The sequence below is a fragment of the Trachurus japonicus genome, chromosome 24 (assembly GCF_045865225.1).
Source record: "Trachurus japonicus isolate A0001 chromosome 24, Traja_1.0".
NCBI classification, from domain to species: Eukaryota; Metazoa; Chordata; class Actinopteri; order Carangiformes; family Carangidae; genus Trachurus; species Trachurus japonicus.
In genome coordinates, this window is record NC_140930.1 from 17,768,702 (window position 1) to 17,794,723 (window position 26,022).

Below are 26,022 nucleotides of genomic sequence, written 5' to 3' on the forward strand. Positions count from 1 at the left end.
AAAACTCGGTTTGTTTGCAGGTGGAAAAACACAATAAAGCCACATCTAATTACTATAACCAGAGACGACTTTGCTATAACTAACTAACGCTGTAAAAACAAAAGAAAACAAAACAAAAGAAAACAAAAAAACACTACTGTGTGAGTAGTATTTTTTGCAAAATGTCTTAGTGTCAGACTTTGTGTGTCTGACTGTCTAGCTGTGCCTTGTAAAATGATAACAGGTAACTTGTGCTTTAACTCTTAAACCAAGAAATTACTGCAACAAGATATCAGTCAATTATATTATACAATTTAAGTTTGTTTAGTCTGTCTATCTGGTGTCTGGTACTATCACTAATAGGATTAATGGACATGGGTCTTTAAAAGAGATCTATTAGTAGCTATTAGTGATTTAGGGTGCATGGGAGAAAAGCCCACCTTGAAGAGAGGCCTACTTTAAAAAAAAATAGAGCTGGAATACTGTTTCACAACTACAGTATGTCACAAAAAAATAAATTCTTGTGAACCATGCTTTCGTCAGTACTGCTTGAAATCTAAAGGCAAACTTTTTTGTGTACTTATTAAAGTAATACTGGTGACGAGGGAGGCTCAGGGACAGTCAGGCATTGTGACAGTGAATTCTTTGGATTTAGATACCAAAAACGGGCCATCAACCAAAGTTCAGTTTATAAAGACAGTACAGACTCCTTATCTAAGCTGCTCAAAGGTTGAGTGTGGTATTTGGGCGTAGGAGGTAAAAACGCAACCTTGCTTGCTAAACTACTGACCTCTTGTATTTTGAGCTATCAAAAAATCAGAGCAGACAGCAAGCATAGAGCTGTTGCAGCGATTCTCTTTATCTGAAATCTGTTTCTTTTTTTTTTGTCTGAGAACTGAGATAAAAGTAGAATACGTAATGGTCTACAACTACTGATGCACTGGTTAGACTTCAATTCTGAAAATAACATGCATTCAAAACGTTTTCCTCTCTTTTCTTAGATTATTTTATTTTTTTCAGTTACAGTCCTTGCATAACAGAAAAAAGGATGAGTGTTGATGGAAATATTAGATCTATAAATATTCCATGAGTACTGTTGAAATGAGTCTGGGATTCATAATCTGAGATGGACATTAGAGAAAACCATTATCACAACTTAACATCTGGTAAAAACAACAATTACAATGTTTAGACAAGTGCTAGAGTCAGTGTTTTATATACTGTAGTACAAGCACAGCTGAAATGCCTCTCAAATTCCTTGTAATAATATATTTATATTTATTCTCTCTGGAGCATCATTTCAGGTCAAGATAGTTCAAATGATAAAATAATTTATCAAAAATATTTACTTTTCTTAGTTCTATACTTTTAAATGATTATTTAGGAGAACACCTGGTTGACATTTGTGCCAAAATTAGGACTGCAGCACAAGAAATGTACAAAAAGAAGGCGACAAGATAATGCTGACGATGGTAGAAAAACAGTAATAACACAACAAACCTGCACATTGACAAAAAAAATCTCCCAGATTTATATAGATCACCAACTACCCTGATACCTGTGAGCTTTAATACTTCGACTATTTTACCGCCTCCAGGTTGTTTTGCATTTAAGCATGGCAACAAATGATACATGAACTGCCTTCACACTGATTCGTGGTTTAGTTTATTCTTAGCGTATGTAATTCTCTGATAACATATTATGTTTTTTATTTAAATCAAACCATGAAAATGTACAACTTATTCTCCCCAAAAATGAACACAAGCATCGTTACAGTATACCTGGCATGTTTTGTATATATGTATGCAAAGTTCCAGTTAACACTTGAATGTGTCGACCACAGGAGGATTTTAAAGGATGAACCAGGTCATATTCTATATTTTTGAGCTTGAAAACAAATCCAAACGAAAAAGTCAAAACCAACGCCGTGTTAGTTTGTCTCACGATACTTTTCAACTTCTCCCAGTGCAGATTTAAAGCTTTAAAATAATCACAAATATATACTCTACACTTTTTTTTAAAACCCTAAATAATTTCCTAAAACAGCCAGGCTCTGCAATTTGTATCCAGTCACAGCTCATTTGTCAGGGACTAGTTTTAACCACAGATTAATGCATTTACAACTGCACATGTTGGATTACATCAAAATAAACTAGAGTGATTCTTTTTATTGTAATGAATAAACATGTCACTCAGTGCAGCTGTGTGGCTCACTGATGCATCTTCATAGCATTTGGACGACAATGGAGCTGTGTGGGATGGATAGGCCATGTCAGGCTTTGGCTACATACACAATACTTGTTAGTATTAAGATACATTCATTGTTAAATTTGGTCTGGGATTTGTTGACATTAATAGCAAAGAAAAATATAGAATATAATCAGATGAATCCTTTAAGTCTTTTAAATTCTCTCAAGCATTTACCTGCATGTTATTAAGTGCTGTTTGCCTTCACCGTGTAGATGAACATGTCAGCAGTGCATCGACTGTTTCAACAACACACTCAGGCAAGGTTGAAGATACTGAAGAGGAAGGGGACCACAGAGACGCAACTAAAACCCACAACACTGTAGACAATGTATCGGTATGGCAACTCTACTCTCATGTGCTGCCTCGCTCGTCTTACGTCATCCGAGGGCAGCCCGAACAGTCGACATAAGAACGGAATAGTCACTGCTTTCATAACCATCCTCGTGACGAGGAGGACAGCGACTCCGATGAGGAAGCGCAGCAGGGAGCGGACCACCAGGCCGATGCTGACTGATGGTAAAGTTAGAGGGAGTGCGGACAGCGGCGGATCCAGCAGCAGCCCCAGCTGATAGTTCACGTGGGTAGCCAAAGCGGCTCCCGCGCCGGTGCCCAGGGCCTGAGCTGTGTCGCCCCGTGACGTGCTCCAGGAATCCAGGGTGAAAGCTACGAGTCCGAGGCTCACGTGTGACACGATGATCACGAGCGGAGCGTAGCGGCCCATCATGTAGAAGGTGTCGATCTTGTCCAAAAGTGGCTGGAAGAAGGCGAGAATGAGGAGGCTGTACAGGAATCCAGTGATTACCTCCTGTAACAGACACACAGCACAAGTTATTATAAACTCTGCACGAACTCTTTTCTAATAGCTTTATATTCACGTGTTTGATGCACCTACGGTCATCCATGCAATGTTTATGATTCATTAAGTGCTTTATGACATAATAAAGTTCTAACTAAAATGGCTACTAACACCATCACTCAGTCCGAAGTCTTTGTGCATCATCAGCAAACAACCTGTAGGTGACACCAAATGACACTTTCCACCGGGGCATTTCACTTACAGTAAGCAGCAGCTTTTTCCTGAAGGTCATGATGACCTGCTGAAGGTGTTACTACTGGACAACATAAACAATGCCTCCAAACAGCAGTTGCCCTACCACAGAATCTAATCTGACTTTATCTGTTGGCTTCAGTGAGTTTATTGGTTCTGATTACCCGCAACTTTCCATCATGACCGTCATTATACCTTTGTGTGTCTGCTCTGTTATCAGCTGGAATAACGGGGTCATTAGCGTACACGACACACATTCATATTGTCATTTTTATATTTCTAAATGTGTGGGAAAAAAAGGGCAAATTAATGAAAAGGCCAACTAGCTTTGGAATTGAGTGTGTTTATCTAGTGCTTGTGTTATTAGTTTGTACTTCAAAACAAGTTATTGTGTTCGGTAATCATGCAGGTTTTTATCCCTTTTTACAGCAGGTAACCAGAAAAAGTGTCATCTTTTCCTCTGACGCCTTAATGTCATATAGTGAGAGCTACAGGTGAAGACTGAAAAACTTTTCACAGGAGTTTGTTTTGTGTCTTTGCTGAATCCTATTTTTAACAACTGGTCTGACGACTCCTCTCACACAGAAATCTCAAATATGCACCAATGTGTTCAAAAGACCGATAAGCCTGGTGCTGGCTGAGGGTGGGGAGGGAGGGCTCCATAATATATGCAAGACTGAGTATTCATGTGTTATATATGATGAATTCAGTATTTCATAGTTAACTAGTGCCTAATAGTGTGCACTTATTATAAAGTGTTACCGAAAGACTTTATTATCATCAGTGCAACATCAGGTACTGGAGTCATGCCAGAATTTACAATCATCCAAGATGTGTATCATTTTGTATTATTTAGGACCAATGGTGCCTTAAGTGCATTTTGTTTTCCTAAAGTCTCTTACCGTCTCTTACCATCCTGAACTGGACTGCAAACTATTGATTTAACTCTTATATTAGTGTAGTGGGATTGTTGGTTTGTTTTTGACATGATTTATTTAACGTGCTCACCAGGATAGAATGCATCCCCATGTAGACTCTGCTCACACAGACCAGGACGCTCCAGCTGAGAGCCACACTGAAGCCAAACAGGAAGGTGTACTGTGGGAGAGAGCAGAAAGAATTAGGTTTTTGAGAAACTACAGATTTTACAAATGAATCTGAAGATGATGCTTTGAAAAATACAACCACCACCACCAACACACGTTCCTGGAGGAGCCATTTTAGAGGACTATTCACTATTCACATCCTGCTGACCATGAGTGAAGTGTAACCCAGATACTCCAGCAGCACCGCCCCTTGCAGGGAATTGACACTTAATTTCAATAGATGCAGGCAATGCATGCAGGAAATATAAGGTTTCAAAAAACCACAGTACATAGTCCATTTTCTAGAAAACTCACTGATATCATTCTCAGAATGTATCCAGGCAAAGGTCACTGCATAGGCACAGTGTCTTTGAATGCCTTTTAGTGAACTCTTGGAGTCGTCCTCCCGCCCCGGTGGCTGTTAATAGTTTGCATCTTATCTCCTCTAACCTTCAGTAACCTCTGCCTTCTGAGTGCCTCGGTGTCTCGGCCTTGAGAGTCACGACACCGGAGGAAACTTGATGACACTGGGTAAGAGTTCAGGCGGTTCAGACCGTCCAGCTGCATTGCATCCCCCGCATGGCTACGACTGCATACAAACCATTTGTGGTGTTTAGCTCTTCCTTCCTGGCGGTGACCCCCCCCCCCCCCCACACCCTCTCACCAACAACCCCTGCCCTGTCTGTCTGTTACATCCTTTGTGTCTCTCTCTGCCTGTTTTCATACAGTTGAGTAGTTTTATCTCTCTGCTGGTGTTGGAAAATCCAACCGCTGCATGTCATATCAGTAGAAGAAGTTTTGTGGCTTTGAGCTCTGACCTGGGTGATACCACCCTCCACTCTTCTCTCGCTCTTTCTCAGTAACCGTCCCATCACTCTTTCCTCCATCTTATCCAAAAAATATTCATATCCTCCTATATGTGACTGTTTTATTCTGTTTATTTGCTCTACTGCCAATTCAAAACAATCACTAAAACCTCATTTAGTACTTTCCCATCCTCTAAAACTCACAATTCCTTCTGTGTCTTTTCTCCTGTATTTTTCCTGTCACGTCCTTACAGTCTGCTGAAACAGAAAAATGTTTGTTGTCAACATCTGCAAGCATCAGTTATTACAAAGACTAAATGTATTTAGCCTCATTTAATTATTTGGACTGGGCTCTTGTGCCTCATAAAGGACCGGGCTACAAGGATTAACAGGGATTTAAGTCTGTGCTTTTTTCAATCCTTTGGCCAATCTGACCCACTGACCCTCATTTTGGCACCGTGGGGTGCCTGCCGATAAATGTCATATGCTCTGTATACCTCCTAAACTCTGATCTTTTCTCAGACCAGCCTCTTGATGTTGATGTTAAAAAGCAAGAAAAAGAAGAACACGAAGAAAAAGAAAAAAGAAGAACAAGAAGGAGAGCACGTGCAGCGCATTGTGAATTCAGACGTATCAGACTGTGGCTGGTACCAGTTCTCTGTAATAACACATTTCTACTTCCACATTTTGCAGTTGCCATAACACAATAATAGTCTAGGGAAAGTGGTGGAGGAGGCCTGAAAACTCCATTGTGCCCCCACCTCCAATTCCCCCCACTCCCTTTCCTCCTACTGATTGTATTCTTTAAACGTGGCTATTGTTAAGTCAGTGTACAGACTAATTTGAAAGGAGAGGGGATGAAATGGACGTGGGCGGCTTTACTGCCTCTTTAGAATAATTTCCTTAGAGGACAATGTTCACTTTAAGCATTGGACTCCAAGGCAAGATTATAATTAGTTTTATTTGATCTTATTTTATTGTTTTTATTGTACGGCTATTATTGTTTTCAATGTCTTTTAATTTATTAATTTGTATTTATATATAATTGTATGCCTTATGTGAGCTGTTATGTCTATTATTCTGTGTAGCACTTTCGTCCACTGTGGATGCTTTTTAAAGTGCTCAACAAATAAAGTTGGATTGGATAGTTTGTTGATTACCTGATGCTTAATACATTTTTTGTTTCCCCCCCAAAAAACCCAAAGATATTTCATATGGGAAAAAGTGAATATTCACATTTAAGGGATGGAACCACCAGATAAAACACCAGTTTTAGCCTCACTACACTGGCTTCCTGTTAAATTTAGGATTGATTTAAAGATTTTATTGTTTGTTTTTAAGATCTTAAATGGCCTAGCCCCACCCTATTTATGTGACCTTTTAAGTTGCACCCAGAGAAACAAGATCAGCAAATAAGCTTCTCCTGGGGGTCCCTAGAACAAGATGCAAAACTAGAGGTGACAGAGCTTTTGCGGTGGAACAAGCTTCCGAGACACATAAAATCTGCTGAAGATGTTGTGCAATTCAAGTCTTTGCTCAAGACCTACCGTACTTTTTCTCGCTGGCCTTCAATGTGGGTTAATATGGGAAACTCAGCTATGTAGCCTATGCTGTGGAACTGTGTATTTGTGCATGCGTATGGATCTGGAGTCTGAATGTGTTTGATATTATGTGTCTGATATGACTTGTACAGCACTTTGGTCAACAATGGTTGTTTTTAAACGTGCTATATAAATAAACCTGAACTGAACTGAACTGAACGTATTCCTACAAAATAAAAGTTTACCCCTGGAGGTCTGGGTTAGGTGACCCCTTTGCTCCCGTTGCTTGGAACTTGGTTAGTTGCCATAGCTACTGGTTGGAACTTGGTTAGTTGCCATAGCTACTACTTTTTTAACTGTCGTGCTGCAGGACATTTAATAACACCGCTCACCTCCCAGCGCCCGTAGGTCAGCATGAAGAGACAGAAAGGTATGGCCGTGCCCGTCATGGCGTGCGTGGAGGGCATGCTGTACTCGGAGTTGTAGAAGACCTCCACCTTCACCACGGGCGGCGAGGCCGGCCGGGACCAGCGGACCATGTCCTTGGTGGACTGGCCCACGAACAGGTTCCAGGCCCAGACCACGATGAGCCTCCGGCTGACCAGGGGGTCGATGTTCCAGAAGAGGAAGGGGAAGAAGACGATGAAGAACATCTCGTTGCCGAGCTCAGTCCCGAACGTGAACAGGTAGAAGAGGAACTTGTTGTGGATCAGGAACTCCTGACCCACGTCGCCGGTCAGGGAGTTTCTCCGGAGCGGTTTGGCTCTGACGGTGTCCGAGTCGGCTTCCTCATCATCCGCTCCCGCCGCCGCCGCCGCCGCTGATGGGGATGATGATGGTGATGATGAACCGTCGGGCCTAACGGTAGCATCACCCTGCATCCCGTTAACCCGCGGAGCCGCCGCGGCATCCACAGCCGCTCCGTTCCCGAGTCCGACATCCGAGCCCGGGACCCTCCTCCTCAGCCCGGGACAGTCCGGGTCCGGCTGTCCGCTCTCCGGCTTGGTGGTGGTGGAGGATTTGTCCGGAAACGTCCCTCTGACGCCGCACAGCTGCTGAAACCTCGCGACATGGCAGGGCTGCTGGAGGTAATTGCACATCTGCACAAACGACTTCACAAAGTCGTTGGCCATGACTTCACACAGCGAGGTTTTTGTTTTTTGTTTTTTGTTTTTTGTTTAGTTTACAACACACGACTCTGCTGCTGCTGTCTGCGTAAAGATGGAGTTCATGTTCGTCGACTGAGCTCTAAGGAGAAGAAGTGCAGCTCGGCGGCCGACGCATTTACTCCGTCAACTAAACAACACAACACAGCGGAGGAGCAGCTACTTACACCTGAACTCTACCCGGCAACCGCACGCTCAAAACACCGACTTTGTACACCGACGTAGAAGTTCTGGACGACAGCATCCAAAGTCCGTTAGAGTTAACCATTACTTGACGGAAACACAGATCCGCTGCTCCGCAGACTGACGCTCAGCCCTGCGCCCTGTTCACGCTCCTGCTGCTGCTGCTTCTTCTGCTGCTGCCATTTCCTGTCGGTCCATCCACGGTGGAGAGCCGCAGGTGTCGCCCCCTGCTGGACATGTGGTGAACACACACACGGTGGATAAATATTGAATGAATGATCTCTGAACGATCTCTGCCCATAAAAGGATTTTTCTAAAGCAAAAAAGTCAGCATATATCTCGGTTTGGGTGAAGAGTGCAAAATCATTAACTTTTAGAAAAGGACATGGCTAATTTACCTCTTTATTTTGGCATTCCCATATTAGTATCAGTATGGTATTCCTTCCAGCACATTGATTCTGTGGCATCCTACTTTTGGTTGCTTGCAAATGAAATTAAAACAGTAAAAACTTCTTCATACCAGCTGCTAGATATTTTTTATTTACTGCAATTATGTGATTATTCAATATTATATTGGCTGGATTTGATTTTCTGGGGGGTTATAACCCCCTTAATCCCCCCATTAATTACGCCCATGGAGTAATATGACACATTTAAAGCACTGCAGTCAATACAACGTTGCAATACAATGAAGTCCACTTAGTACTTCAGTACTTGTTTAGCCTACTTCCTGTGTGTCCTTTCTTTTCTTTTACCCTCAACACAAACAAACAAACAACAATATCGTTTCCTGTGTCGACAATAAAAAATAAATAGAATAAATAACAAGTACATAAACATAATGTGAGAACCCTAGTGTTGGTCACACCCCTCTTCCCTGTATACCTGGTGAATACCATGTGTTTGTGTCACTGTTTGAACTTGCTCATGGTTGGACATTGCCAGAATATTGACGCCTCAAACTATAAATCTACGCACAAGCCATAAAACATTATAGCCTACAAATCATTTCTCATCAAAATGAAGTGAATATAAATTGTAATGTGGGACTATTTAGGCACTACAAGTACATAAATGTTTTTATGAATGATGACAACGTAAATCATATTCATATTTGGTGTGACCACACTGACTTTTAAAAAGCACCAAATTCCCATTGACTCCTACACTTGCACTCAGTTTTTCCTGTGCCTGACAATTAGGTTTTTCAAGGCATCACAGAGAACAGTTTCCCTCTGGATTTATAAGCTGTCCCCCTGTCTCCTGGATCACGCTATGAGGACTCCTTGTTTTTCTTTCTCTGAGGATATTTGTTTAAATGTGCGCTACATAAAAATGCATAAAATAGAAATAAACAATTGAACTGCCTATGCCTCAAAACTGTGTTTAAGCACCATCAGTTCCATTTTAATTTATTCTCTTATGCTGGTGCAGTAGACCTGTAATATTTGAATTATAGTCTACTTTAGAAAGTAATATATTTTGCCACTCAGTATCAGATTATTATTCACATGATTATCTCTATATTTTTTTAAAAAAAAATACATATTTCATAAATTCAACACAAATTTCACAGATGAGGAGTCAGAAACAAAAAATATCAGAATAACACCGGAAGTAAGTTGTCTTACCTTCAAAATAATAGTGCCACACTACCCTCCTCCTCTTACTCCTCATAATCATATGATCCTAATCCTAATCGTAACTACATATGCGACTGTTCTGATGATGATCATTATTACTGAGACTGATGTCATTTCCAAATAACAGATGAATAAGGCATCTCTATCGACAATACGCTGCTTTTATTTTGGAAACTCTGGCCCGGACATTCACGTTAAGCATAGTTAACTCGACGGTGTCGATCCACGCTGCTCTCGGGCTCACAGCTGAGGGGCAGTCAACGTGAGGACGACCACCGAGCAGCAGCGAGTTTCAGTCCTGAACCCTCATAATGCATGGGGGCAAGAGAGGACTGGTGGCCCCGCAAAACACTTTTCTGGAAAATATTGTCCGGCGCTCCAGCGGTGAGTTTTCATCTGCAAGAGAAACAGTAATGACTGGATGTTGTTCTGACATGTCACTGGGATGCTAAAGTAAACCTATAATGTTATTTATATGCCAATTAATGGGGAAAAGCTTCATCTAACTCATCTTTATAATTTGCATTTTTAAAGCTATACCCAACAATGAATAATATGCACTGAAAAAAGAAAATACCATGTGCAAAATCCCATTATTAAAAAAATGAAATTAGAAGGATAAGGATATTAATTTATTAGTTTAGCCTACATATTTGCATATTTTTTTAATCCCTGAAATGATTTTGTTTGTTTGATAATTTGTGTACAACTGAAGCGGAATTTCACTTCATGAAAAACCTTTTTATCTTTCATTTAGGGCTTGTAGGCTGTAATTTAATTTGTGTTTTTGACTCAGTTGCACTCTGCTGCATTGTACTGTATCACTGCAGGTGCCCATGACCTGCTGAGTGGTGTATTGTTGCTGTAATGTTTTCAAGAACTATAACCTATTTATCTGTGCAAAACCGACAGTCTAAAACACACATTAGAGTGAATGAGTGTGAGACTGGTTTTTTTTTAGTATAAATGAAGATGCATGTTGGTGTGATGAAAGATCCTGCAACATGGAGGTAAAGTCTGTAAAGTTATTGTCTACAATATTGTGTAGTCAGCAGATTTTCTCTGTGGGTGATGATGACCTAAGCTCTATTTTCGAAGATGAATCTGCAGGTGCTTTAGCTGCTTTTCTGGTGACTATGTATTTTTACTTGGAGACAATGTCCTCACTCTTTTCTCTGGAGGCTTCAAACTGCTGTGAAGCTGGAGAACTTTGCTGCTCTGCGTTAATATTTAATTAACATTAAGGGTGGAACATAAACATCTTATCTACAACTGTTTCTACCCACTGACTCGTCTTATTACTACTGCTGTTTTAAATATTCATGATATTTGCCCCTTGTTTACATAGGGTTATTTAAATGTCATTGGAGAGTTTTCTGTATAGAGATTTTAATAATTGCACTAAATATTTCAGGTAGAGATTCACATTAGTTTCCTCACAAAGTTGTTAAGCAACTTTAAATAAAAAACATCAAAATGTGAGATTTTAACAATTATTTTCTTATTGGGATTTCCTGCAGGTGTGTTATTATTAACCTGCAATTTTATTTTTCATGCTTTTCAGTGCTATTTTTCTGTTTTTGTTGCAGAAACCAGTTTCCTGCTGGGAAATGCACAGATCGTGGAGTGGCCCGTCGTTTACAGCAATGATGGATTCTGCAAGCTGTCTGGTTACCACAGAGCTGAGGTCATGCACAGGAGCAGCACGTGCAAGTAAGATGGGCCTTTGTCATATCACGACAGGAATGTGAAGCTCCAGTGGATTGTTAATTCACAACAACTGTAGCATCTATTTAAAGAACATATTAAAATGAATAATATCTGTCTTTGATTATCTGCCTTTGTTTCTCCTTTTTGATTCCTGCTTTGTTTCGCTCTTATTTTGTAGTTTCATGTACGGGGAACTGACTGATAAGAAGACTAGAGACAAAATCAGACAAACCTTTGACAACTATGAGTCCAATTTCTATGAGGTGCTGCTCTATTCAAAGAATAGTGAGTATCACTGCTGAGTCACTTGTAGTCAGTGAAAACATTAGGTGCATAAAATGAATGATTTTTCTTCTCTTTTCCCGCAGGAACACCGATATGGCTTTACATGCAGGTTGCTCCAATCAGAAATGAAAATGACCAAGTGGTGCTTTTTCTCTGTACATTCAGAGACATTACACTTTTCAAACAGCCAATTGAAGACGAGGCGACAAAAGGTGAGAGTTAATTTTCTATTCACTGTTTAACTACACTTGCAATTGTCTCAATAAGTCCACCCGTTGGTCTCAGAGCTCAAATATACTTGATATGACCATTTGGGAGGCAGCGCAGCCAAAATATTAAGCACATGACTTAAGAGACGTTTTTGTTTCCCTGATATGTAACGTACAACTGTCCAGGTGCTGTGTGTGCGGGTCAGTGAACACTGGTCTCTGTGGGTCTCCGCAGTGCCATGTGCCTGGGGATTCAATGCGCAACTAAGTCTCTCACATACATCAAGCAGAAACAAAGGACACTCAGACCACATGGGGATGGTGACTGTATGAAAATACTGCTTGTATACAGAAGAAATGAAGAGATGTCAGTCCACTTTAACACAAGTGTTTCCCAGCGCATGGAAAACTGCTGACTGGCTTTACAGTGAAAATACACCAAGGAGCTTATATGTCCTACTGTATCACTCTTTAGAGGAACAATATGCCCAAGAAATTCAGTTTAAACTGTGGATTTAAAAGTCTGCAGGGGTGATGCCTTCTGGTACAACTTTATGTGCCGTAAAAATGACTTAATGATATAATTTCTTCCACATAAGTGGCAAACTTAAGATTTTAGAGGTCTTGGATATCATGTCGCGCAGTATAATAAAGAAAAAGTATCTGTGTTTCTATCTTGGAGAAGGATGGACAAAGTTTGCCAGACTGACGCGGGCACTGACCAACAACCGCAACCTGGTGCAGCAGTTAGCGCCACTTAGCAAAACTGAGGTCAGCCACAAGCCGTCCAGACTGGCTGAGGTAGGTACGGTCTGAATGAGGTTGTTGAATTTTTAAATGTCAAAGAAAATAACTCAAGTTCAATCAGGAAAGTCACTTAGAAATATAAGATCTGGAAAAATAGGCCATAGGTTTTGAATTTAAAGGGGCAAATACGCTCAGAATTTCAGTCAGATTTCAAGGTAAAAGTGCTTGAGAAGTTTAACAGCATACAGTCAAATGGATTCTTCTTGGAGTCAATCAATGTTCAACAATCATGCAGAGAAAACAACTTTTTTGAATGAGGAAAAAACACAAAATTTCAAAATTAATTTAGCCAAAGTAGACTTGCAAAGCAGTAACAAGGCAGGCTGTGCTTTGAGGGTTAATGATCTTTGCATTTAAAGGGGAACTATGCAGGTACGGTCGCTTTTTTGCTGTTTTGGTCACTTTTTTCTCTACGGAGCTCCACCGATAGTTTCAGAGTTGTTACGGAGGGATGTTGTGCTGTGTACTATATGTGCATGGTGTGTGAATAAACTGTGTGGTGTGTGCATATTTTGCACCCTTTGTCGTAAAAACTCACTCCTAACCCTCCTCCCTCCACCTTATGGATTACCGGGCTTTGTCATTTAAGTCATTTAACTATCACAATGACTCCGAAGATGTTTAATTAAAGGGATAGTTAAGCTTTTTTGAAGTGGGGTTGTATGAGGTACAAATGGCCATTAAGTATAATATCTGCAGTAGAAAGGTCTTTGCTCCCCCCGCTGAGAAACACCGGCGCATCGCACTGCTGTTGTGAATGAGGGACGATTAAAAGGCAGGCTCTGCGACGCGCTGGATCACTCCGCCTCTTCCACACAGTGATACAGCGCATCGCGGAGCCTGCCTGTGTGGAGGAGTACTAACTGAATGAGTTGATTAGTTCCAGATAAACAAACTTTTTTTCCCGACCAGCTGATGCATTGTAAATTTTTACTTCATATCGTACTCTTGAACTGGTGTATTAATGGCCATTTGTACCTCATACAACTCTACTTCAAAAAAGCTGAACTATCATTTTAAGGTGCCAAACTGCATAGTTCCTCTTTAAACATCTACAGGCCAGACCACACAGATTGAAAACAGAAATGTTAACTATCTTCTCAGGGCATCTGGGAAATCTAGAAAACACAAACTGTGATTTATTTCTAAAGAAGATACAAACCTTTATACGCTTATTTGCTGATGATGCTGAATCTTCTGTCTGAATGACAGGCTCTGCAGCTGGGATCAGACATTCTCCCTCAGTACAAACAAGAGGCCCCCAAGACGCCTCCTCACATTATTCTCCATTACTGCACCTTCAAGACCACTTGGGACTGGGTCATCCTCATCCTCACCTTCTACACTGCCATCATGGTTCCCTATAACGTCTCCTTTAAGACCAAGCAAAACAACTTGGCCTGGCTGGTGCTGGACAGCGTGGTAGACATCATCTTCCTGGTTGACATCGTGCTGAACTTCCACACAACCTTTGTAGGTCCCGCTGGAGAGGTCATTTCAGACGCAAAGCTGATACGAATGAATTACCTGAAGACGTGGTTTGTCATCGATCTTCTGTCCTGTCTGCCGTATGATGTCATCAACGCCTTTGAACATGTAGATGAGGTGAGTGATATTTATGATTTTCAGATGTATTCTTTGATGAGAGATTTGAATGGGATTCATTTATTACTGTACAATTGTCTCTTTGAAGGACGTCATCACATCCACAGCTCCGACAACTCATCTACGGGAGTCAAATTTCCACAGGAATGCAACGAAGACTCTTGAAGACTCTTTACTTCCAGTAAGGAAATACATATTTTCCTTCTAAAGGGACAGTTTGTCATTTGGAAAACAGACTAATTTCCTTTTTTTTCTGGGAACAAATGAGTTGATTGAAACCACTCTTGAGTCTGTTTGCTCAATAAGCCAGCACCTGCACTCACTAGTTGACTTGTTAACATCTAATTTCTTTATTCTTAATGTATTCAAAACGTGTCAGAACAGACATATTACTTTAGGTCCATTCTCTAGTCTGAATCTACAGAGGAAAACCTTGTGAACACTGAAATGTGTTTTTCTGTAGGGTCTCAGCAGCCTCTTCAGTTCCCTGAAGGTGATCCGCCTGCTGCGTCTGGGCCGAGTAGCTCGTAAGCTGGACCACTACCTGGAGTATGGTGCAGCCGTTCTGGTCCTACTGGTCTGTGTGTTCGGCCTGGTGGCCCACTGGCTGGCCTGCATCTGGTACAGCATCGGGGACTACGAGGTCATCGATGAGACCACCAACACCATAAAGACGGACAGCTGGCTCTACCAGCTGGCTTTGAGTATAGGAACTCCATACCGCTACAACACCACCGGCACGGGCCAGTGGGAAGGTGGTCCCAACAAGGACACGCTGTACATCTCCTCGCTTTACTTCACCATGACGAGTCTCACCACCATCGGGTTTGGAAACATCGCTCCGACCACAGATGGCGAGAAGATTTTCTCAGTGGCCATGATGATGGTGGGCTGTAAGTACTCAAGCACCACCTTCACTATTTATTCCACACTTTAATGAAATTTAAGTATTTTCTAAATATCTAATAAGGTCAATGTTTTTACATTGTTTTGGTTGATTTGTTTTATTATTATTACAAAAGTTTAATCTTTTTTTATATCACATAAGAGAAAACAACAAACCTACTATTGGATATTACATAACAGTGTACTGCTCACATTACTGCTGCTGGGACCAGTTGTGGTGTTTAATGGAGCAGTAGATGGATATGCCATTATAAAAACTGCAGCAAACTCACACAGGCATCGAAGAGATACAATTTGTATAGATACAAACGCGCACTTTCCACGTTCACATTTAAACAGCCTCCAGTTAACACAAGGCTCCCAGCCTCTCCCTTTTCCCTCTAAACCACTGACAATAACACAAACTGTAAATTCATCATCAATTGCCAGTGGACAATGGGAATTCAAGTCAACAGCTTAAATCAAAGTGACCACAGTGTTTCTCCTTCAGTGAACAGACTGGAATCAAACCCCAACCTTGACAGTCCAAATAAATCTGAGTAGAGGACAAAAGAACAGCAGCTTCACTCTTGCCTCTGATCCATACAGTATGAAGCCCAGACTGTATATGTGGTGAAACATGGATTCATAACATAAAAAATGAAAATATTAGATCACAGTTTTGACTGTGCTGACAGATACCACACCTTTCCAGTTGGACTCTGGTATTTTAACGATTATTAGCATTAAGCCAGTGGCATACGTTAAATACTATACCAACTCCCAAGTCAAGAGAAAACAAATCATTACTATTATGAGTAATTTGGCTTTGAAATAATTAGCTTAACTTGTGGCTGACAGGCTACCACAATGTGATGGTGTAAACATGCCTGGTAATCTGCGAGTAAAGTGGGATAAACGTTCAGTTATATGCAAATGGAACAAATGCAGTAACATGTCCTTCATTAGTACAATATGCCTGATCAGCAGCTACATAGCAGTAGCCACCCTTCAGCTCAGTCTCCCCATCACTCCACACCAAACGAAGCGTACAATCCTTTGATGCTGTTTTCATCTCACTCATCCATTCATAACACGGCAGAAGAACCTCGCAGGAGCCGAAACAATCTGGATGCCTTTTACTTGCATGCAAACAAGATAATGTGCTCGCGCAGCCCTGCTGGCGATCCAACAGCTGCACTCGAGCAACATATGGTAGAGAGGCTGTGAGGATCATCACAGACGATAAGTGAAATTCAACAGTAATGATATCAGTGAAGTTTCTGTTTTAGATCATGAATATTGGACATGGATATAAATTGATAAATTTACTTTATTTATTTATCTGAGATGCAAATTGATGTTTTCATATCGACTCAGCAATTAAACCGGCATTATATTTGTAATAAATCAAGAAAAGAACAGTTAATTCTGTCATTTAATTTTGATTGCTGAAAGAGTCTTGTATAAATAAATACAATCCAGAAATAGTCCTGTACATTCAACAGTATGTAGTATTAGGTAATTCACAGGCTCCCTTGACTCTCGCTCATGTAATTCACATTTCGCTGCAGTCTCAGTGCTCGAAGAACTAGGGAGAGCTCAGGACTCGGCTTTGTCGATAACAAAAAGTGACATGTTCGGCGCCAAGCCTGCTCTGTGTGTGTCTGTCTGAAGGTTGGTCATCACTGGCCTTTATTAAAACAGCAGTGTCTATGTGTAAATTCACCACTGCTAAAATTATTATTAACTGCTTTTCTGCTTCAAATTATTTGTTTGAACTCAGGCATCAAATATTTTTTGCATTTTTTTTATATTGTATTATTCCTAATGCTCTATGTAGAAATACTGGAGAGAATAAAAAAAGAAAAGAAAAGTATAACAAACATTTTATGTTATTTGGCTTCTTTATCTAATTGTAAAGCTATATAAATGTATATTTATGGTATTGAAGTTTTTGTGTGAAATGAACTTAGTACTGATGTGTTATATACCTTGGCATGTTGTGTGACACAGTATAAACATTTAGTCTTACAATATCATGGTAATTTCAGGAGTGATGAACATGAGATTCATTAATATCAGCTTCATTCATAAAAATAACTGAGTGAGGCTATGATAAATGAAACAGTGAGTTAAATCATCCTGATATAACTGAGTGTGAACGTCTTCACAAAAATAGAAGTGTCTATTTTTAGGTGTCACCACTCGCTGCAGTTACAGTAAGAGCTTCACCTTCAGTGTCAGGGTCTCCACTGTCAGCCTCTTCTTACAGTTCCTCTGTCACTGCTCGCCTTCGTGTGCTGACCTTTGACCCACTCCTTTAAAACAGCATGGAAAGTGATGCAATAAAAACAGTGAGGGGAACACAATCTGACAGCCACGCTTAAAGGTTCGTACTTCCCAAAAGTAAACACCCATTACTCTGGTGGCGTCTCGATCACGAAGATCACTCAGTCACACTGCAGTGTCGTGTACAATTACGGCCGATAAATCTCCTGCCACGGATACAGTCATTATGTGAGAGGAGAGAGGAGGAGAGGAGATGCAGAGTTCGCCCGCAGGCTCCAGTGTAGTAAATGGACAATGAGCCATCACGTTAGATATGTATCCTAACCTCTGTGATCCTGCTGTGACGACTGGAGACGACTCTTTTCCTCTTGAGTGGATAAAACCTCAGGATAAGAGATACTGACTGACTCTTTGAGGTCACTGCAGCGCGGCAGAGCAGTGCTCCCACTGAGGAAATGTGCGTTAGGAATTATATTATTAAGACCACTCATTGTGTATATGTGGCTGTGTACACGTTAACCTAAATGAGAGCTGTATTGTCAGCTGTAGTATACATTATTATAATGAAGTGCAGTGAAGGAAGTTATTCAACATAATCGCAGCGTTTGCATTAAAACATGAAGCACTTATAGCTTAATGAAAACATTACTACCGTATTTATTTTATGGTAGTTTTATTCATTTTTCTGTCTCTTTAAATGCAATTTTTATTATTTATTTTTTTGATCATTATACAGTATACAGTCTATTCATCTGAATCCTAGGCGCAAATTGATGTATGAAAATATTATCAATTTATTTGCATATTTTAAAAGGATTATATGCTTTTATTACAGGTCTTTAAGAGGCCCCATTAACACTTAGCAATAAATATTACAAACCATCAATTAATTTGTATCTTAAAACTACTTTTTATGATTATTATTATTTTTTTTTTTATTAACAATGATGATTGTTAAGGTAATTTTATTGTAATAATGGGATAATCAATACATGAATTATGGATCATGGATTGTGTCAAATTATAGCATTTGAATGATTTACATGTCTGCAGGATTATTAAGGGGTTAAAAAACCATTCAAAACACACATTAAAATCATCATTTAATTTGCACCTTAGGGGTTTCCAAGAAAGATTAAAATTTATAATTTTCATGGTTCATCAAATTCATCCCATGTTTGGTGTAAATTCAAATGAAAGATTTATGTCTCTGAGGGTATAAGTTATGTGCAATGCTATTTTGTATATTTAAAGACTTTAAGACAGAAGAGGAGATTGTGAGCATGTGTTCTGCAACTTAAATAGTGGGTGAGACCACAGACTGATATAAAAAGCTGAGGACACTGAACCATGAACTCAAGTTTGATCTGAAATCCTAATGATCACAAGTGATTTCCTAAATTAAATCCCTCTGCATGTAAATCTGCCCTGTTCATCAATGTGAAACTGCATTACCGCTGCAGTATCTGACGCTATATTTTATTCTCTCTTTTTGCTTCAGCTCTGCTTTACGCCACCATCTTCGGAAACGTCACCACCATCTTCCAGCAGATGTACACCAACACCAACCGCTACCATGAGATGCTCAACAACGTGCGCGACTTCCTCAAACTTTACCAGGTTCCCAAAGGCCTGAGTGAGAGAGTCATGGACTTCATCGTCTCTGCTTGGGCCATGTCCAAGGGCATCGACACAGATAAGGTATCATATGTAGTAGTTATGGTTACCAGTGATAGTACGAACATTAATTTTATTAAACATCCAGGTATTAAGCAAATAACTTTAAAATAATAATAATCCACAGTGCAGTGTACGTTAATCTATATAGTGCCATTATTTTGTAAGGTGAACTTGTATGTGGGTCATTGTAGTTTATTCCTATAGGGTTATCACAACTGATACTGATCTATAGTGGCCTATAGTGAACACGTTTCATTAGTGAACAGCATGTATGGACTGGGTGAAAGGTGAAAACTGTGATGTAAACTTCAAAGGTCAACAGAAGATTTAGTGCACTCGCTGACACACACTGAAACTGGATCTTTTGCACTTCTAGACAGTCAACGTCACATAGTTCATAATCACAGACTCTTAGTAGGCTAAGTCGTATTTGTGCTATGCTGCAGGCTGAAGCAATAACTGACTGATAGCTGAGAGATGTAATAATCAATAACTTTAATACTTAATTTTAAAAAGGGAAAAATACGCTTTCATCCATCCAAGACACCCTGAAGAAGAAAAGCCTGGAGATAGGTGTCAAATGATTTTACACCACACTAACTTATATTTATCAAAGGCTCTTATTTTCAATACTTGAACTTGAACACGGTAATGATAGGAGCTGATTTTTATCTTACCTAACTTTGCCTAAAGTTTCCTGAAGTGGACAAATTTATACATAAAAGAGATATCACTGGTTTTTATCTTATCAATTTATTTTCTCATTTGCCAAGAATGAATTTGATATTGTTTGATATCAGGCTTCAGATCTGTATTAGACTTATTACACTTCTATTAGAGGAGGCCTGTGATAGTCTCTCATTATCAAACTGCAGCTCTATGATCCCTGTGGACACATTTTGGTTAATTACAGTAGCCTCAGAGAACTTTGTGTGAGCATAGATGAACTCTAGTGGGATTAACTTGATGTGTCAAAGAGGTCAACTGGTAAGTCCCAGTGCCCGCTGGGTAATGCAGTTCATATGATTTCAATATGATGCCGATTTTTTCTTTTCCATGTGATAATTCAGCTGTTATGATAACTCTTGGCTTGGCTCTAACAGGTGATAAAATATGTAACATTATTCAACTCTTATATAACCGAAATCTGAAAACATAAATCTGATAAAACTTTATTGACACAGATATTTTATGTTTGTGTAGTCGTTTTATATGATGTTGAAACACCTCCGTATGATAACGTCTGTGATATCTCACCTTCAGGTTCTCCAGATTTGTCCCAAAGACATGCGAGCGGACATCTGCGTCCACCTGAACAGACAGGTGTTCAACGACCACCCTGCGTTTCGCCTGGCCAGCGACGGCTGTCTGCGCTCGCTCGCTGTGGAGTTTCAGACCACGCACTGTGCGCCTGGAGACCTTATCTTCCATATCGGCGAGAGTGTCGACACCCTCTGCTTTGTAGTCTCTGGGTCACTGGAAGTCATCCAGGATGATGAGGTCATCGCAATACTAGGTAATGCAACACAATATTATGACACAGATCAGGACAAGTTTTATCTGAACGTGATAAAACCAGACAGTCAGTCTCATGCCAGAGTGTGTAACTGTTACCTGACGCGTGAGCTGTTTGTTTGTAGTCACCGCTTTTCCCTTGTGACGATGTCCCATCCAGGTAAAGGTGACGTGTTTGGAGATGCGTTCTGGAAAGAGACCACGCTGGCCCGCGCATGTGCAAATGTCCGAGCCCTGACGTACTGCGACCTGCACGTCATCCGGAGGGAGGCTCTGATGAGGGTGCTGGAGTTTTACACAGCGTTCGCCAGCTCGTTCTCCCGCAACCTCATACTCACCTGCAATCTACGAAAACGGGTAAAAAAAAGACAGAAACACTTACATTTCTTAGGTTTTCATATGAAACATTATATGTCTGCTGCTTGAAAAATTGATGGATTGATTTCCCACTGGTTCCGTTGAAAACAAATGCACATAGCCGAGAGGAGGGTTAGCAACACTTGCATAGTTTCCCTTTAAAACTGTCAAACCAAACAATGCAGTTAAATATTATTATAATGTATGATCGGCCATTACAAACTAAAGAAAGAGATACCAAATATGTCAAGCCGAATGCTGAATTACATCATAGTGCTTCAGGTAGAGACAGCATGAAGACAGATATGAAGGTACCTCTTAGCAGTGAGTGACAGCAGTTGTGGCTTCAGTCCAAAACAAGAAACAACAGTAACAATCTTAATTTGAGCCACATACTCCTGATCTCAGAGCAAAACACCTTGTTGGTATTGTGCTCTCTCTCACTCTGGTTCTTCCACCACCCACCAGTTCTGCTCTCTGGAAATAGCTACTGTAAACAAAAAGCCAAAAGAGAAAACACACACGCACTGTCCTCTTCTTCCTGTTTTGGTTACACAGTGACATACTACACTTGTGCCACAAATCAAAGCTACATCAGTCTTTCCTGTTTGGTGGCAGACAGAGTCGTGTAGTGAAAGCAAGTATAAGCAACCAATCTGAACACAGATAGTGCCACAGAGACACATTCAAATATTGAGATGAAGTGGAGCAATCTCAAACATCATGAAAAATAGTCCAAACTAAGAAACTGATTAATATTTGATAGATCTTTTCCAGGCTATACATTTTAATCCCATTAAAGCATGGTGATGTATTGCTTTCCAGTCTCAGAAGCTGTTATATAGTATATATCTCTGTAATATCATCCTATGGGAAACACATTATATCAATTCTTAATGGATAGAGGGGTACATGTGATTTATTGTGCTCTTTGTTCAGGGGCAACTTATGAAATATTTCTGAAATTCAGTGGATGTGAAAAAGAGATTTTTACTGAAAAGTCGCATTAATGAAGGAAGTGAACGGATGCATCATCTCAGCTTGTCAAAGCAAAACACAGACAATACAGTGAGAGTGTGTGTACAGAGACACGCAGGGTTATACAACAGGTCTCTGTGTCATTATGATTTATATTATCAAGAGTAACTACTGTATGAACTTTAAATTTACATCGCTGACTTCTCTAGTTTGTTGGCGCTCCGGTCTAAAAGGCCTTATGTAAGCATTTACAGTGAAAACACACATCCTCTGTGATGAAGCTCTAAATCTAAACAATTTCAAAATAAACCGTGGCAACTTGTTCAAAAATGTATGGCTTTTACTTAAAATGTATTAAATGATAAGAAAAGCATCTATTATTTATCTGAGCAGCTTCAGAAACTGCTCATGCCTGCAGAGGTTCAAGGTTTAACCCCCGCCATACTTAGTTCACTTTCGTGTTAGTGAATGTGCATTAAACCTGCACATGAACACAGACTGGAGGTGTTCATGTGGAATCAGTCAGCCAATCATTACACATCTTATTTTATCAGCATTATCAACATTTTAAACCTTTCCCTTCCCAAGGGGAATGAATCATTGATATAACTATTAAACAGAAGACTCTGGCCTTTTGTAGTTCTTAGAAAAGATGTCCCTGTTGGTTTCATAGGCAACTAGGAGCTGCCTATATATAATTGCGATTACTTAAACAACAGAGGTTGAAAATGTTTGCAAACACAGCGAGATGCTGAGTTGTTACAACTTTTCTTGTCTTCAGAGACAGAGCTTGGCTGGGCGTGGATATCGCTCCAGTATTGCATTATTGCTCCATTAACTGTTTCCCCAGTGCACCGCTGCTTTCAGGTCGTTAATATTTCAACAAACACAGCGGGTCTAGAAGGTTATAGTTGCTTTAAAGCTACATTATATATGTATGTTCTGTTGAATCCAAGTAGAGCACGATGGGCAGAAAAAAAAGAGTTACACTGCTGTAAATTCAAAGTATAACCCACATCACAGTTCTCATACACCGACTCTCCATCTTGCAGATAATCTTCAGAAAGATCTCTGATGTGAAGAAGGAGCAGGAGCGTCAGAGAAGTGAAGTGACTCTCTCCATTCCTGAAGACCACCCGGTGCGAAAGCTCTTCCAGAGGTTCAGGCAGCAAAGAGACGCTCCAACACCGGGGGAGGCTCACGCCTATGTTGGTCCAAACTGTGTGCAGGTGGAGCCACAGCGCCACCATCACCACCACCACCACCAACACCACCGCTCCGACTCAAACTCCTACACCCAGAGTCAGACTGTGTCGTCTCTGCAGCCCGACTACGGCTCCACGGTGCAGAACAACGCGCCCTGTGCAGGAGGAGGAGGCAACATGGCTGCACCTGCACAAGTGTTTGTCCTCAATGAAAAGTCAGAGCAGAGCTCCACACAAGAGGCAGGAGCGTCTATACCGCTGCCTTGTGGAGAGACTCAGAGGGCGAACCCCCCTGCGAGGCCCGGTGGTGCAGGTGGACTGGCAGCTCCAGGCGGTGCCAGAGGCGCCAGAGGCTGGGCAAAGTTTAGGAACGCCACCTCTGCCGTGCCAGCACCTCCTGCTCCCGAGGAGCAAGGGAAGCAGACACAGAAAGGGGAAGAGTGGACCAAAGGATCTCAGTCCTCGGGGCAGCTGGCAGCCATCAGCATCTCTGAGGAAGGCGGAGAAACTCAGGCCACAGAAGGCAGCAACAGCGCAGAAGCGGACGAAGAAACAAGCGCCTTGCACAAAACGGACTCCTGCGACAGCGGCATCACAAAGAGCGATCTGCGGATCGACCGAGCAGGAGATTCGAGGAGCTCCTTCGAGCGAAGCCCGATGGAAAAGAGCCCGATGGAGAGAAACCCATTCGAGCACAGCCTCGGCGGTGGCGTCGACAGCGAGGTCTCCCTCAAACACTCCTTCGTGCAGCCGGTGTCCGAACCGGCGCTCCTTCAGGCCACGCTGCACGAGGCCAAGCTGGAGCTGAAGGGGGACATCCAGTTCCTGAGCGGTCGGATGTCGGTCCTCGAGTCTCAGGTGGGAGAGGTCCTCAGGTTGCTGTCGATGAAGAGGAGGCTCTCGCTGCCGCCGTCCGCCTCTCCGAAGGCCAGAATCAAAAGTCAAGACTCGGTCGCCGCCTCCAGGCCGGTCACTCCTAAAACAGACGACGGGCCTTTTTGACTTCACTGATTAAAACCCCCCACAGACTGATCTCAGCTATCGTCACCGTGCATGTCCTGCTGCTGGACTCTGGCCTGCCAAAGAAACTTCTTGCATTAGACACTTGACTGCATGTGGAAATCCTCTTCCATGTTACCTTAGCACTACAGAAACCCAGGGATTTTTCTAACAGACTTTGACTTAAGAGGCACTTTTTATGCTCCTGTGTACGACGCTACGTTTCCAAGAGCCGAGAGGAAACGGGAACAACTCATGAAAACTAAGAAATTAGTATGTTTTTATAAGAACATGATACTTTCATGAAGACTTTTGTCAAAACATCTCAGCCTGACTGGACCATCACTGGAAAGATGGAGGTTTTTTTGTGGAAAACTTTAATTTTCATGGTCTTTTACTCTGAAAGTTCACCTGCTGTAACTTTCATTACTAAACACCCTGGATGTTCAGTTTATCTTATTGAGGACTGTCTTTCTATGACTCAGTTGTCAGGTACTTGAACATGTGCCTTACAATACAAAGCCTCATTCAGTGTCGCTGGGATGAAAACAAACTGTATGAAATGACAGGACAGGAAGATTTTTTTTTTCATCAGTGTATTTACTTTATAACCATGCATGTGAAACAGGAATGCTGTGATGACAGTTAATTAATTTAAAGGTTTATATTGTTAATTCTCCTTATTTGGAGATTTGTTTTCCTTAAACATGAAAGCAGTGGAACTTATTGTCCTTTACTTCATGTAACTATGCCTCTTGCTCAGGTATGTTTGTTCTGATATTGAATTGCATTGTCTTTATTTCGGTGTTAGTTACTTTGTATTTGCCTGCCTGTATGATCAAATTGTGATGCGAATCATGTTTGTAGAAGATTTTAAATAATTAGTCACTACACACCTCGCTATGCAAATCTAAATGAACCTATTTGTCTATTCTGTGTTGATAAAAAAAATTGTAAGAAAGTTGCAAAGTTTTAGTTTATGATGTTTTTGTTTTTTTTGGTCTGTCAGGATGTAAGCATGTGACTGTTTAATGATTTTATCTTGGGTACGTAAATGACCTTGCATGCACTCGAGGAACCTGTCAACGGTGAAGTGAATAATGAAACTGATGCCTGACCACAATCTGTTGTTTAGTCTCATCTGTTATGAAAGACTGTTGATACAGCAACATGAAAACTGTTTGTTTCTGTTGATACGCGTGAGTCAAAGGCTCTGAGGTTGAAGTTATCACTGCGTACGGAGGTTACGGTGGCCCTGAGAGCTCAAAACACTGCAACTTAGGAATAACTGTGCACACAAATGTGCTACAAAGCCAGAAAAAATGTCATCGTTTTGACTCACAACACAACAGAAGTGCTTCCTGTGACACAAAAAAGTGACAGACCAGGCTGGGGTGTGTGCAGACACAAGCACGTTTCACAATTGCATTACACAACACATATTTGCAATCTAAATCATACAATGTGGATATTATGATAAACCAAACAAACAGCCTGGTCCGTCTCTATTTGTGTCTCCAGAAACACTTGTTGTTATTTATCCTTTTTTTTAAAATTGCAGAGTCAGTTTTGTCAAATAGTTTTTTTCTGAATCTGCAATGTTTCAGAATTTGAGCACTCAGGGCCACCGTAGTTGAGCCTGGCAACACACCTGACCTTTCACCTGACCTGGTCGCAATTAATTATTTTTATTCATTGTTGCAGCAGAGAGTAGACAGACAGGACCATAGATATACAGACAGAACAGGCAACATATGAGTAGCCTACTTCATGTAATGCAGCCCTCCAGGACAC

General features: G+C 41.0%; 2 protein-coding genes across 4 annotated transcripts; one reads left to right on the forward strand and one right to left on the reverse strand.

The window, feature by feature from the left end:
- Positions 1-1,179: 1,179 nt before the first annotated feature.
- Positions 1,180-8,194, reverse strand: sgpp1a (sphingosine-1-phosphate phosphatase 1a). The gene is made up of 3 exons (XM_085770268.1): positions 7,102-8,194; positions 4,286-4,375; positions 1,180-3,034 (listed from the first exon to the last, which is right to left on the reverse strand). The coding sequence occupies exons 1-3, from the start codon at positions 7,840-7,842 to the stop codon at positions 2,483-2,485; spliced, it is 1,383 nt and encodes a 460-aa protein (XP_085626394.1). The 5' UTR covers positions 7,843-8,194; the 3' UTR covers positions 1,180-2,482.
- On the forward strand, positions 7,673-25,349 carry kcnh5a (potassium voltage-gated channel, subfamily H (eag-related), member 5a). 3 transcript variants are annotated; one of them, XM_085770267.1, is made up of 12 exons: positions 7,673-7,797; positions 11,291-11,414; positions 11,590-11,696; positions 11,780-11,908; positions 12,588-12,706; positions 13,925-14,317; positions 14,406-14,498; positions 14,781-15,210; positions 18,996-19,195; positions 20,438-20,690; positions 20,850-21,046; positions 23,077-25,349. In XM_085770267.1, the coding sequence occupies exons 2-12, from the start codon at positions 11,392-11,394 to the stop codon at positions 24,229-24,231; spliced, it is 3,099 nt and encodes a 1,032-aa protein (XP_085626393.1). In that variant the 5' UTR covers positions 7,673-7,797; positions 11,291-11,391; the 3' UTR covers positions 24,232-25,349. The 3 variants fall into 3 exon arrangements, with proteins under 3 accessions (XP_085626393.1, XP_085626391.1, XP_085626392.1); XM_085770265.1 differs by lacking the exon at positions 7,673-7,797 and adding an exon at positions 9,876-10,085 and having other exon boundaries at positions 23,077-24,414; XM_085770266.1 differs by lacking the exon at positions 7,673-7,797 and adding an exon at positions 9,877-10,085 and having other exon boundaries at positions 12,591-12,706; positions 23,077-24,414.
- Positions 25,350-26,022: the final 673 nt, after the last annotated feature.